This window comes from Bombus flavifrons, chromosome 2, assembly GCF_040668555.2.
Source record: "Bombus flavifrons isolate JBK064 chromosome 2, iyBomFlav1_principal, whole genome shotgun sequence".
Taxonomy (NCBI): Eukaryota; Metazoa; Arthropoda; class Insecta; order Hymenoptera; family Apidae; genus Bombus; species Bombus flavifrons.
In genome coordinates this window covers 6209463-6224864 of record NC_138443.1, presented here as the reverse complement: position 1 = coordinate 6224864, position 15402 = coordinate 6209463, and the positions used below count along the sequence as shown (strand labels likewise).

At 33.9% G+C, this 15402-nt stretch overlaps 1 protein-coding gene across 7 annotated transcripts in view; it reads right to left on the bottom strand.

Moving 5' to 3' along the window:
* LOC138190043 (unconventional myosin-IXa) overlaps nucleotides 1-13341 on the bottom strand; it is a 28327-nt gene extending 14986 nt beyond the window's left edge. For 2 of the 7 annotated variants that reach the window (XR_011176183.1, XR_011176184.1), the window contains exons 1-15: nucleotides 12821-13341; nucleotides 11159-12053; nucleotides 10770-11071; nucleotides 10057-10674; nucleotides 9681-9979; nucleotides 9354-9613; nucleotides 8974-9281; nucleotides 8552-8889; nucleotides 8398-8458; nucleotides 7118-7444; nucleotides 4942-5865; nucleotides 4778-4855; nucleotides 2463-4708; nucleotides 1388-2395; nucleotides 809-1067 (exon numbers count right to left, since the gene is read on the bottom strand). Coding sequence is in view for 5 of the 7 variants with exons in the window: in XM_069132488.1 (XP_068988589.1) it covers nucleotides 970-1067; nucleotides 1388-2395; nucleotides 2463-4708; nucleotides 4778-4855; nucleotides 4942-5865; nucleotides 7118-7444; nucleotides 8398-8458; nucleotides 8552-8889; nucleotides 8974-9281; nucleotides 9354-9613; nucleotides 9681-9979; nucleotides 10057-10674; nucleotides 10770-11062 (6858 nt within the window). In the remaining 2 variants the exon portion in view is untranslated. Of the gene's footprint in view, nucleotides 1-735; nucleotides 1068-1387; nucleotides 2396-2462; nucleotides 4709-4777; nucleotides 4856-4941; nucleotides 5866-7117; nucleotides 7445-8035; nucleotides 8084-8397; nucleotides 8459-8551; nucleotides 8890-8973; nucleotides 9282-9353; nucleotides 9614-9680; nucleotides 9980-10056; nucleotides 10675-10769; nucleotides 11072-11158; nucleotides 12054-12278; nucleotides 12763-12820 lie in introns of those variants that run through there. The other 5 variants (XM_069132492.1, XM_069132488.1, XM_069132490.1 and 2 more) reach the window with 5 other exon arrangements.
* Between the last annotated feature and the right edge of the window lie 2061 nt (nucleotides 13342-15402).

Genomic DNA, 15402 nt, shown 5'->3' with positions numbered 1-15402 from the left:
AAAATCTGACGAGGTGACTCGTTATCACTTCTTTTCAAGCCATCGATCAATAATATTGTTCTATACACCGTCTTTTCCATCGTCCTTTTTCCATTATTCTGCTAACGAAACAATACGAATACCTTCCTTTCTAAACCTGCGGTTGTCAAAAAACTCAGCATAAACTTGCGCCTTTTCTAGTAAAAAAAAAAAGTAGTTATTATCGTGTTGATTCACGCAACAGTCTATAAAATCTGTAAGAAGAGCGAAGAACAAGGATAGATTGTTTTCAAACGAACCGATAAAAAACTTGAAGTAGAAGAAGAATTTAAATGCGACTAAACATTTGTAACAACAACCGATAATCCTTGTCTAGTTTTCCGTTTTTCTTGACAAGATAACTATCATAACTCTTCACGTCGATGGTACAGAGAAATGAAACATGATGTATCAAAATGAAGAGATATTCTACTATAGAATACCTACAAAATGTAAATGTTCTGCTTCGATGGAGCTTTCAAGATATCCAGCCTGATTGACACAGTCTTCGATAAAAGGAATGCATTCCAGGAGAAAAATAGCTTATAAAATGAATATTTAATACATTTCACGTGAAGCTATATATTCGCGTAATTTGTTAAACATTCTTTAGAAACCCCTGAAAGCTTTGCGACAGAGTGAAAAAAATAATATATATATATATATATATATATATATATATATATATAATATATATATATATATATATATATATATATATATATATATATATATAATGTTTGATCGAATTATCAGCTGAACTTCGTGTGGAACAAATTACTAGACCTACCTAATATCGTGTTTACTACTTATTTAAATTACTAGCGGCTTGCCGATGAGACCAGAAGTAAGACTCGTCGATTCGCTGCCGTCAGTCAACGCTTCACAGCGTGTGTCATGTTGCTACACTTGACGATCATCATTCTTCGTGGTAACGTTTATCGTGGATGGTCATACCATTACCATATCTTCATCGACACTAATGATCGTCGGAAATGCATTGTCTGCGGAACTTTGCCTCTGGATAGGTCTCTTTCTTACGAGTCCGTCTATTGACAGACATAAAGCAAAAACCATAAATTATAATGATTTAACTTAAGAGAAAAGAATCTAACTTTAATCAGTGCTGCTAGCATCTATGTTTTAAAATATCATAAATCTTCTTTAATTTGTCCTTTCTATCATAATATAAAAGATAATGATTTATATCATATTATTTGAAAAGTGTATATTAGAACATGCGACTAAATCTTTTTTTTCTTACACTGTATACACGTGCACACAGGCAAAAATGAACTTCTTTTTCTGGACGCATACGTGCATACACAGTATTCGAAAGATCAAAATTAACGAAATCATAACAATTTACCGGCAGAAGATGGAAGAAGATCGTCAAGAGATCCATCGTCCAAGTCTGTGGCAGATAGAAGTAGGTCGTCGTCTGAAGAAGCTCTCGTTAGGCTGGGAAGAGTTGAAGTTAGTAGGGCCTTTTCCTTTTGGATTTCTTGTATATGATCGACGAGAAGCGCCTCCTCTTCATCGCCTCGATCTCTCTCTCGATCTGTAGTACCACCTCTGGCAGTCACACTTGGGGTCGCAGCGTTTAACTCCTCTGGGCTGAAGATTTTCGAAGATCGTAAACTGGATAAACGATAAGTCGCCGTATGACAAGCGGATTCGAGTGTATTTATGTCGGCTAAAGTTGCTCGCACGACCCTCAATTTCTCTTGTACGATCGTTTCGACGCAACAAGTCTGCCTGCCAACATCTTGTAAAGAATCTTGCGCGGGCAACGTCCTATTCGTCCTTAGAATGCACGGCGCGAAGACTATTGCTAGGGCTGACGGAGACATTCGATTGTCGACTTCATGAAGCGCTACTCTAGCTAGATGAACGATCAGTCGTTCCATCAAATCGAAGTTTGGCTTCGGTAGCTTCTTCAAAATTGCAAATAGCGTACTGATTCGATCCCGAGGATCCGTTAAGTTCGCAGCATGCAGAAAATCATCGTAATACTCGAAGGTGAGGAGAGGCTCTGGCATATCTCGAAAGAAACTTTTCAATACTGCTGCAAGCACGTGTACTTGATAATTCTCAAAGTCCACTTTCTCTAGATCACCTTCGTCCATTTTCACTTTTAATTCCTTCACTTTGGAACTGACACCGCTCTTTCGATATATACCTTCCGTATACAGACCATGCATCTCTATGGTTGTAATTAACCGATCTACCACTATCGGTACTTTACCGTCACCACAGTCCAATTTATACAATGGTACACCGAATATTTTCCGTGAGTTCATTTCGTGCGACGCTTCCTTTCCACATTCTGCCGACGCTTTTATATAACACTTTTTGTGGCACGTTAACTTACAATCTAAACATAGAAATGTAAATACGAATAAATAAATGCTACAGAAAAGGGAAGAAATATGTATACTTACTCTGACAGACAAGTCCTCGCTCGATAGGCCACATAAAGAAAGACGTACACACTTCACAAGCTGTAGGGATGTTTATAATAGTTAACTGGAACATATGATTACCATGGCGTATTGGTTCTTCATGTTTTCGTTTCTTTTCCTTCTTACGCTTGCTTTTACTCTGTTTCTCCGGTGCTTCTGTTTTGACTAGCGTCATAAATTCATTCATGAAACCTCTAAATGCATTTACTCCCATCGTCACGGGAAAATCTTCACTGGTATTTTCTTGTTTGCAGACTGTTTCTATTACGTGCAAAAAGTTCGCAATTAAGTCAGTGTATTTGATGTTGCCTTCCACACCTTGCTGAATAGCAACGCTGTAAGTGATCACTAGGTCGTCTTTAAATTTACGCAAAGCCTGCCTAAATACACGATCGACTTCGCTTGGCTTCCTGCCTTCCTCTTGTCCTTCCATTATGTATATCTTCTTCGTAATAAAATCTTGCATGAGAGCTAACTCTTTCGCGTCGGATATAATCTTATCGGTACTGTCAGAGAACGCGGATGTACCGGTTAAGCTGAATTTCGATACCACTACTTGTTTCGAGGCATCGTATGGCGTTCGTGGCGGTTTCCTGTGTTTTCGCCTACCTGGAGTGTTTGCTAATATACATGGCATTTTAAGTACTCCGCCATTCTGAATACATTTGACATGGTATAATTGTTTACAGTCAATACATTTGTACCCCTGTGTTACGAACGCATCCATCTTTTCGTGGCAACATACGCACACATCGTCTTTGGCAAACCTTGATACTTTCCTAAAACAATGACCGGCTAACGTGAAAAGATTGCCTTTCCATTCTAATAGATTCATTCCAGGTGCGAGTTTTAAGTCATTGGGACTTGTATCAGTTCCAGGTTTGTCTTCGCTAAGTCCTGATATTTTAGTCGCTGGGTCCGAATTTCTTCTCCTCAACTCTAATGTTGTTATAGCGTTGGATCTCATGCGCTTTCCAGGTTGTTGTGTCTTCGATGCAGCTTCATTTTTGTTTACAGGCCAATCTGTTATTGATCTGGATGGTGTATCATGCGGACTATCTTTCCGAGGCCTTATAGTTGTTGCTTTATGTAGGTCACTCTCTTTGATTGTACCCAGAAATAGACTTTTGGTTTCTCCACTGTTGGTTTCTGATACACTCTCACCCATAGATCGACACTGGACTTCCCGAGTGGGACGATTTCTTCTGGCACTTCTGACAGGCACGTCGGGTTCGCATTTTTCCTTTGGTTTCGAATTTTTCTCCTTGGGCGAAGTTCCTTTCAACAAGGGACTTTTTAAAGCATTTTCATCGTTCACAGCATCTAATTTCATAGATGTATCTCCTTCCGAGTTTTGCCTTCTCAAGTAACTAAAATCTTTCATTTCTTTACTGTGGCCATAACCATGATCACGTCTGATAGGTGAAACTGGGACGCTTTCAATCCGCTCGCTCGGTACACTATTATCACTTAATCGACGTTGTTCTCTAGCTGATGAACTATCCATATGAATAAAACGGTCACTATCCAATTTCACATTATAATTCGATGCTTCGTTTGGTTTGTCTTGTTGCACTTGCTCGAACATGTTATCCGCTATACTTTTATATTGAGAAACATTTGGAGAACGCGTCAAGGTTGATTTTTGAGGACCAGGCAGTAAATAATCACTATAATTAATGGACGAAGAAAAGTCTGCTCGGCGACGCCAGACGTCTGAATTTGGACTATGCGTTAAACTCATGTTAGATTGATGGTATGTAATTTCTCGTGGACTTGGAAATGATGGAACTGTGTTAAAAACAGGCGGAGCACTTTGTACTGTACTCGGAATTTCTGTATCAGTTTCTCCATCGCTATATCCCGTCGATGAACTGTCTGCTCGTTTATTAACAGACGACAATCGGCTCGAAGCATTTACTAAGTTTGTATTTGCGGCAACTACTGGAGATTGATCACAGCGTTTCGTTCTAGTGCTCGGTACCGGTTTTCCATAAGAATTGTCTTGAGATTCAGAACTGTTGCTCACTTGAGATTCATAGCTTCTTAAACTAGTCAAACTTTCCAAGCTACTTTTACGCTCATTAAATTCATCCGAAGGAAAAGAATCCGTGTTTCTTAAGATCGAGCTAGATTCTTGTAATATTCTTGTATTTGGTATAATTTTACGCTTTGAATATGACATACTCGTATCAGCTGTACTATCTCGAAGTACATTATCCATTCTACAATTAACACATATTATTGTGGTTAAGTATCAAAAGTTTTAATGTAAAAAATAGATATTTATTTACCTTGCTGACGTAAGACGATTCTGAGACTCCGTTTTACGAATCGTATTAAATTCCAACAAGCCCTGATCTGTGAGTGACCTGTAAATTAAATACAAGCATTAATAATAATACAAGTACTTGTAAATATACATATTATAGTTTTAACCTCTTTTGAAAGTACTTACTCTTCATTATTCCTGAGCCTAGGATATACCTTACTGTTATCATATACAAGCTCTCCTTGATTTTGAGTTTCTTTATACTCTCCGATTTTATCAACAAGCAATTTTTTCTGTTTTTTTAATTCTGCGAAAGTCTTCCTCGCTCTATTACCGCGAATATGAGCTTGAAACATAATTACACAGGACTTAAGTTTCTTAAACCAACTATGCTGTTTATATGCCCTCCAAGCAGACTGGATGTGAATGACAGCCTCGATTCTAGTACGTAAAGAATGTGCAAATCTTTGGGCAATGACCATCCTCCAAAATGATTGTATTTGCACAACTGCATTTTTCAATCTAAGGAATTTCCTTCTTTCTAAACACGCACGGAACCATTTTTGTATAGTTGTAATGCTTGTAATGATTTGTTGGTGTAATTCAATGTCTAGTTTAATTTTTTCTGATTCTCTAAGAAACACTTTAGTTGTTCCAAGTTGATAATTATCTCTATTTAAATTTAGTGTTAATAGAAAATCTCTAACGTCAGACTGAGAACTTAATAAGCCCTTAGGTAATAACATTCTATACAATTGAATAAATTCCTCATATGTTAATCTAACGTTAAATCCAGCTTGTCTTATTCTGACTGTTTCTAACATTCCTGTATATCTTAACTGTCGTTGCACTGTTTCTTCATCGAACTCGTTTGGTACCTTGTTGGCATTGCTTTTAATGCATCTAATGAAGAAAGGGTTTGCTTGATTTAACGTATCCATAAGACTATGCAGACTTTGTTGAAATTGTGCAGATACTGTCATAGGCTGCTTTCTTGCTTTTCCAGGTCCTGAGCCGTAACTTTGCGTTCTCCCAGCAAGTGTTTTTACAGTTTGTAGATTTTTTAGACCCTTCTTACCCCGTTCTCTTGGTCGAAATGATTTATTTTTCCTGTAAAAGTATTAAATTTTAATGTGTTATTATTGAAAATTATTTCACGAATTCCTTTTCCTATTTTTTAATTTCTTATCAAAATAAAAAATATACATAAATTATATGTTTACATTTTGAAGGATATTAGTATTATTTTAGAATTATTTATATATTTTGATATTTCTTTTCTCTAAATTAGTATTAAATATCCTGACATAGAAAAACAGGAAAAGGAGAATTTATGATTCCTATAATGACATGTATGGCATTGCAAGTAGTAACAATTAATTATTACAAACGTACTATGAAAGAGAGATAGCAAACATTTAGCAGAATGTCATTAGAATTTATATGACTAGATTATGACAGCAAGTATAGAGAAGCATACAATATTAAGATTAATTGTGTACAAAAGTAGTTATCTGCAGATTTAGAAGTTTTTAGAAATTCTTAGTAATATAAGGAAATATAGTTTGATAATTGTGCACTAAATAAATACATGGATTAATATGAATTATTAGTGTTAATGATAAGCAATTTGCATTCTTTACGAACTACTAACTTTATGAGTTATGGTTTTCATTAGTACATAAATGTATTCTTATAAAAAATTTGCAATTCGTTAAATTCATAAAAAAAATATTATCGTGCAATTAATTGTAATTAATTGCTAGCAAGAAAGGATATGTTTATAATATTGGGAGCTTAATGCTATAAGATCTTTTTGAATTGAATATATATGCTGTATCAACCAGCATGTAATGTAAATTAACCCATTCTTAATTTGTATAGAAATTGAATCGAAATAAATGCATTGTTGATTTTTGAACATTTCTTAATTAAGCTTATTGTAGGGAATAAATGGGTCAATTTAAATATTATTAATTCAAAAAGTAAAAAAACTACTATTGTGAAATTAACATGCATTAATTGTAGCTAAGATTATGAACAAATAAATCATTAAAATGTGATGACTAAAAGACGACCGGCGATAATGATCGTGAATATTATGGTACATCAAATAGAATGATTTTGATGACCTCTAAAAAATATGTGAAAGCTTCATAAAATAATGAATACTTGTAGAAAGCTGTGTATGACTGCATGGGAAGACCATTAATGTCCTATTGAAATGCTATTACCTATGCACAAAGAAATCCTTCACCCAGAATTACTATAGAGCACACACTACCTTTATTGTAGAGCAGTGAATTTTTGTAGCTTAAATATTACAGTGTTATGGAATATTAAATAGGTGCTGTTTACATACATGACTATTTGATTAGCGCGTTCCATGACGTTTGCTTCGTCTTTTGGAAGCACCCTCTCTAGCGGGTTATGAGTATCCCGTCTGAGTTTATTATTACTATGAGGCTGGTCTTCCCTGCCCCTTATTAAGTAACCCTTCATCGTGGTTACATTTGTCGGGTGTTGCGTTTGATTAATGTTTCGAGATTGTGGCCACGACAATCGGTTGTTGTTTACATTGTCGTTGTTTTCGAGTTGTATAGAAGATAATGTGGTAATGGGTATAGTTGATGGTATGCAGACACTGCGCTGCTTCTGATAGCTTGGTGGACGATTATGTTTGTGCAAACTGAAAAAGTCTCTCATGCTTAGTTTTTTTTTTTAGTAGTTTTATGTATTTAAATAGTAACCATATATCGTTCAATATCAGTATTTAATTTAAACTTTTAAACTTTGCTTGCTGGTGACTTTAGGAAGAAAATGATTTCATTGGAAACAATCTGTTTCACGAGTGATGAAATAATGCGAATTTTAATGATTGGCATGAATTGTATAAATAAAAAATTATTGTTGAATTGTTAATCATGCTTACGAATAATAGCAAGTAAATTAATATATTTTAAATGACAGAATGTAACTGTATTACGAAAGTTATGAAGATTGCACTCTAATCACATTTAATACAAAAAGTGCACACAGAAAACTCTAAACAATTTCTCACACATAAGATTGGGAAAATTATATGGATTTACAAGCTGTTTATAACTTGCAATCTCTACTTTGTATTATTATAAATTGAGTGAATTTGTATTTTAAGCTTTCCTAGTACACTCTTGCTGTAAAGCTAGAAATAAACATTGTAAATCCATAAGACATCTTAGCATAAAAAAAGGTAATGTTTGCCAAAATGACACATACAGTGGATCAAAAGACCACTTACGCGATTCGGTTAATAGTTAGATTGACGGTCGACAACGTCACAAGATGGCTACAGGGACAAAAGACATGTGGCCAATGTAAATATAATTAACGTTTGCTTCAATTATAAACACATAGGAACCTCTTCAGCTTGATGCAAATATTATCAACGCACAACGTAGATTTATATTTTGTAGGGTGAGATAATATGCAGATAAAACATATTCAAAAACAAGCGCAATAACATTGCCATTTGTTTATCACGATCATTATTATATAACTAATAAATATTGCTCTATATTATGAGTATACAAGCACTCAAATATTTCGTCACCCTTTACGAGAGTAAAGATTATATAAAATTAGACATGAAAATTATGATACCTTATTAAATTCTCGTTCGGTGTCCTATACCTGTTTTGTATAGATGTTTTTGTACCATCAGCTAGAATAAAAAGAAAATATCTCCATATTATTAGCATGAAGAATTTAAATATAAATAAAAGAATATTCCATATCATTAAAGAAAATATTGTACCTCGACCATGTCTATGAGCTCGACCAGCTTCTTGGAAAGCAAAATGAGCGCGAAAAAATGCTCGAAGTATTGCCCATCTAAATACCGCAACCGGATCTGCACCCACTAATTCTCGAACAAAAGCAAGGGAAGAATTCTTCAATACACCAACAACACCATCGGGTCGCATTAAATCCAGATTTTTTTCTCTCATATTAGCAGCTTGGTACTTAACAGATCCTGCATAATGACGTACAACAAAGGCTGCTTCGCGTCGTTGTGGTGCTTCATAAAATGGATTGTCTTTATGTACTGTATTAAATTTTTGTAGCAGTGTCTCATTCGTTGCACCCGGAAAGCTGCAATAGAAAAAAAACTTAATTGAGAGAAATGCGAGATATTACTTGTGTTTTTGAAGAATAAAGCCAATGCTAAATACTAACTTGCATTGATCATCTAAAAGACAAAGGAGGCCATTCGGTTTCCCTTCTATTAAATTTAAACAACCTGAATTATCACTGTAGCCTATATCTGTCCACCTAATCCCCTGTTTTCTGTACTCTCGTTGTTCATATTGGAAAACATGCTGATTGAAATAATGTTGTAGTTGTTCATTAGCATAATTTATACATAACTGTTCGAAGCTATTGCACATTTTAAAGTCTTCAAAACCAAAGATATCTAATACACCTATGCTATTGCCTTGATGATCTCTGAGGGTATCTTTTTTTGAAAGTAAAGCATGATTCACCTATCAACAACAAAATATTATCTTATAATTTTTCAAAAGACAAATTTCAAACCTAAAACCACAGTATCTCACCTGAAGCACAATCCAATCAAATAAAGCTCCATATAAACACTTAGCCATAGCATCTCTTGCTGCAATTGCTTCTGGAAGCCTATAGTTAATAACTAATGTTTCTCCAGACGCTCTTGCACGTTTAGCAGTAAGTGCAGCCAAAAGAGTTTCTTGTTTTACTCGAAGAAGTTCAGATATCAATGCAACCACTTCAGGATTTTTAACTCCCACAGCTTCGTCGTGATGGTGATAAGATTTTCTAGGCTGAAACTCCACATTACCTAAAATAATGCCATCCATGTTATTAGATTCTGTCATAAAAAGTCATTAAAATAATTTATTAATCACCGAGTAAAAGAACAGCTGACAGAACTGCAAACAATCGTCTCTGCTTTTCTGGCGTAAATCCAACCATTTCCATAGACTGTTTCAGCCTTGAAAATTCGTGTCGTTCATCAACATTTTCTAGTCCATAACAGCCACTTTTATTTAAATAATTGTAACGGTCGCAACTTTCTAAATGCAAAAGTTGCTTTTCTTGTTCACTTGCTCCAGCCAAAAGATAATAAAATACATGATAATTTCTTTCATTTCTTCCTTGAGAAACTATTCTTGATTTTTCCAAAAGATATTTTTGTACGACCGCCCTAAAGATAATTTTATCATAATCTTTAATAATTATAAAACTATATAATCTTCTACATCTTATGTATAAGAATCTTACCCATGGACCATTCCATTTTCTTTATAATTCACTTGGATAAATTTACCAAAACGGCTACTATTGTTGTTATGTGCAGTTTTTGCATTTCCAAATGCTTCTAGTACTGGACCAGCACTGAGTATTGTCTGTTCAACACCACTACCATGAGAACCTTTCTGACTAAGTGCTGTCAAATGATGCAGTAGAAAATTTGTTGACTCTGTTTTACCCGAGCCACTCTCACCACTAATAACAATGCACTGATTTCTTTTTTCTTTAAGCATGCAATGATAAGCTGCATCAGCTATGGCAAATATATGTGGAGGTATATCTGGCCCCAACCTTCTATTTTGATAGAGTTTTACATATTTTGGATTGTAAATAGGGTAAAATTTAAACGGATTCAATGCAATTAATATGCTGCCAACATATGTATATATGTTTCCAGCTAAAAACCTAGCCCGAAGGTTGTCCAATAGAGTTTGTTCATTAAGATCTGGAAGTTGACATAGATCTGGATACTCCTTATCTCGTGGTTGATATAGGAATCTATTAAAATAGTCCTTGAGGAGTTGTGGATCCATGGGAAACCTACTATCTGACCATAAATAATCTGGTTGTTTTTTGCGCAAATAAAACCTAAAAATAATAAAGAAGTTAGTCTAACTCATACATATTTCCTTATATAAAGATAATATTCATATAGTTATAACATTTTAAACAAATATATTTACCTGTAGTATTCTTGTTGCGCTGCATTTTTTGGCCATAATAACATAAGTGCCACGGGGCACTCACATGGCCCAAGTCTTCTTTCTTTACATTCTTGCCCAACAGAGTTTCCTACTACTTCCGCTAACTCATAACCATTTGAAACAGATGCATCAATTAATCCAAGTCTCTCTATAATACACTCCACTATTTCAGCTGAGGAAGTTTGTTTTGTAGCTTTAATTGAAAGTGCTTCATATTCTGGGCTCCATTCACCCACAAATACTTGCACTACCCCCGAGACACAACTGTCCATTTTTTAACCCTATAAAATTAATAATATTCAATTTTAAGCATACATCTATGCATATTGTTATTGATTTTATTACTTTGTGTTGATATGCTATTTTACCTTGTTTTATATAGGGTTAACAAATTTGTCCTCTATCATCCAGGCAAAATTTCAAATGTATTGTTTCTTCTTCTTTTTGTTTTTCAATTATGTACAACCACTGATGTAAACGTTTAAAATAATTTTTATACATTTTGTTTAAAAATAATCAGTTACAGTTTTGCTAATTTATTTACAGGTAATTTTTACATTAATTTAAATTTGTCAAATGCACTCAAAATTACCCAATATTCATAAACTAAAAGACTTTATTTATATACATATATATCATGTCAAATCTTAATCATGAATTGGTTCAACAAAATAAAAGTTTGTATTTTTTCTTTCGTTGCAGTACATAACATACAGAAATAATTAAAGTGCTCCCAAACTTCTCTTGAAGGTCGCATTTAATTTTACCATATTATTTCATCAATAGGACAGAATACCACAAAGTATTATAATTATAAATTAATATACCCTTTCTTTTTGTATAATAAAACAGAATCATTAAAATTATTCTATTGTTTCTCTGTTTTGTTTTAAATTTATATATTCAGTCAATTTTATAGAATCCTGTTGGTTTTGTTCTTCAATAATTAGAGTATTTTGAATTTATAGGATGATGTGTTTAATTCAGATATCATGCATTTAACACTGAATGTCCAGCAAAACCTTTCTGATAGCCATTATATTTTATCATGACATTTACTGTATAGTTGCAAAGAGTGTAGGTGTGCTATTGTTGGCAGGCAGTAACTCAGTATCTCCACTGAGACAATAATCCAAGGTTTTCAATGTTTTGTAAACATCCTCATGCCATTTGAGTATTTTAATACACTTATTGCAAAAGATTATAGATGTATTTGCATTTGTACGTATTATAGAACTTTTGTGCGTTAAAGAAGTATCTTATCTGAAAAAAAAAATGTATGACACATAAATATTTTACATCAAGTATTTCTTGCATTGTGTAAATAATGTCATTGTTGTATTTCTCTATTACACGAATTTAATTGATTCAAACAATTTTATAATGCAAGAATATTTTATTTTCTTTTTATATTTGATTTTACATATAAATATAAATTATCTATCAAATCCACAATAAAATGTGAATTCCAGGTAATATTGTTCTAACCTTAAAACAAAAAGATTATATCTATACATCTCTTTGTTACTTTAAAATCCCAATCCCTTTTTTTGTTTTTTTTTTTCTATGAATTTGTGTTCACCGAATTTAAAAATATCCCCCTAAATCCTTTCGTCATTGCTGGTATTTTTTCAATTAAACAGTAGCGGATTTATCTAGACGCAAAAAGAAGGAACAGTGTAGAATAATATTCTAAATAATCTCGAGTGAACGGTAATCGTAACACATCGATCATTCGTTGGATACACAAAGGATTGCGAAAAACGACATACGTTCCCGAGATACCGATTGCCTCGGACCTGACGGCTGACATTCGCAGGAAAACCGTCTTCCGACGCCGATTGGCGGGTCATGGACCACACCACCAATCAGCAACGATCTGCGAGTGTGAACGTCAACAGAGTAAACCGGGCTTAAATTCATCAAGAATTTCTCGTCCACGCATGACACTTACTAATTGTTACATATCATCGTTAAAGAATGTAATGAAAACATGCAAGTCTATTCAAGGAATATGCTGCTTTTGTTACCTCCTTTGCTGATAACAAGACGCTCGGTGTGACACATTCTTACATTCTTATAAATCATCAAAACCTTCGCATTCTTGTGCATACTATCATGGACTGAAAATTTCACTGTAAACTCATTGCCGTCTGTTTTCACGATTTCGAATTTCCTTCTTTTTTTGTTCGTTTATTTAAAATATACCCCCTTTTCTTATAAACCGTTACAGAAACGTACTATCGAAAGAACGATATGATACAGCTGTGGCTCTCGCGCACTCGACATACACTGTTCTTCTGTTTTCTCGCACCTAGAGAACACACGTACAATACGGGCGGATTGACACTTCAGTAAACAAGGTCTACTGTCACCGATACTCCTGCGTTAGTTCAGTTGTCGCCGGTTCTGCTGAAAATTACACTAATATTCGTGAATAATCGTGTTCTTGAATTGATAATACCGATGACACGGATGATGGGCCCTTGCCCAGTTTATCGTCCTTCGTCTCCTCTCGGGATCCTGCGTCCCGATACGTCCACCATTTCGATTTTTCCGATCACGTGGTACGCAACGTTCGCTTTGATTGGCTTATTTCACAGAACCACGTGACTGTTCGCTGAAGCACAAACCACGGTTCACGGGTATATAAACAGGTCTCAACATTCGTTAGAGAAAACCGTCTGTCTTTTGAATTGAAAAGGATCGTGACAGAGGGCAAGAAAAGATCTTGTTCTGCGAAATAGACAGAGATGAATACAACGTATCTGTCTTTGCTGAAACATTCATAGTACCTATATATATATATATATATATATATATACATATATATATATGATGAAATATATGATATATATATATATGTATATATGTGTCACGCATGCGCAGAACGAAACTTTTCCCTACCCTCCATGTCGATTTTATTTAACTCAAACGACGGATGGTTTCATCAATGCTTCCACTATGGAAACTCCAGACCTGTTTATATGACCGCACTATATATACATAAGATCATATACATAGGTATACAAGTCTGGACATCCGTAGTTTGGCGTGGTCTGGACACTCCTATATTGAAAGCATAGAGACAAGTGTTCGCCAAATGAAGACAAAGAAATCAATATGGCGTCGATATCAGATATTGTTCTGCACATGTGCAAGATATTGCGGTTCTTTTGAAATATAATTAAAATTCACTAGCTAGTTATTTTATATTATTAAAACAATTATAATAAATCCAATTTATGCCGTAAATACCTTAGTAACGAGTGTTGTTATAAACGAAGTATTTACTGAGGAGGATATATAACTTTTGTATGCAAAGACGAAATTCTTACGTTACACTCAAATACTCTTACTCCTACGTTTTCGGTATAGGAGTGTCCAAATCTGTTTGTATGACTGTGGTTTAAACACGGAATAAACCGTTTTCCTTTGTATTAGAAACAGTTAAAAGAAAAATGCATCTAATCTGAGTTTGTAATCTAAAATAGATTTAAAGTAAAATAGCAATTTTCCAGTAAAGTACAAAACATTTAATGCCGCAAATTGATGTAAAAACTATGGAGCAAGGTTTTTTAATGGAGATCGAAATGTAACAAACACATAGTTTGTCTTGGAATTTTACAAATAATTGTAAATAATTGCCATTATAAATTAATTAAAATTTAATTTTAGAAGCGTAGTTCAATCCTGCTGTGGAAGACCTTCGATTTTAAAAGTGGAAAATCAAATGTGATAAACGTAAGAAGATTGAACAATGTAAAAAGAAACGACCCTTTACAGCTGGAATTCTTCATTATAAAATATATCTATCAACTACAACAGATACACCAGCCAATAAAGTTACTACAACAGTTAAATCTTTTCCAAACCAAGCGATAATAATGGCAGAGAAGAGATTAATGTATAAAATAAATGAGAAGAAATTTTAAAGCTCTACCATAGTCGCCTAATATACCATTATTTGCGGTGTAGTCATATAAAGTATATCATTTTAATATTTCGCCCTTTTTATCGTTTTCTCTGCATTTGGTGAATTTACAGTTTTAGATGGGTTCCGAACCACCATAAATAAATAAGACCATCAGAAACACTAAAAATAAGCATAATACAACTACTAATAAATCAAGTTTCAGAGGCAATCGTGCCATGAGCAACTGAAAATTCGAAACCTGGCTTATTCGGTCACGAGTACAAGCCTTAGTCAATCTAGCCAGGGCAACTCTAGTATTGAGAAATAAAATTTGTAAAATATAGGGATAAACATTTATGATTTGTCGCACAAATCAGCAGGTGAGCGGTTTTTGAGAGCTATAAGCTATAAGCAGCACGTTTCACGTTCAAAAAAAAATTCTTATATTGGTATTAAATATTTCTTTGGTCTTTTCTTCTTACAATTAATTCATTAATGTTATTAATGAAGAAATTTTTACGATAAAGTTAATTTATAACTAAATGTATATAAAATGATGAATCTTCATAAAATTTCGTCCAAATTTACTTTTGTTTAATTTCAATTATAGACTTAAATAGAATTACACTTTTATTTATATAGACATATATCTTATTCAACTTTGTTGCATTTTTTACAAATTATCTTATTATCAAA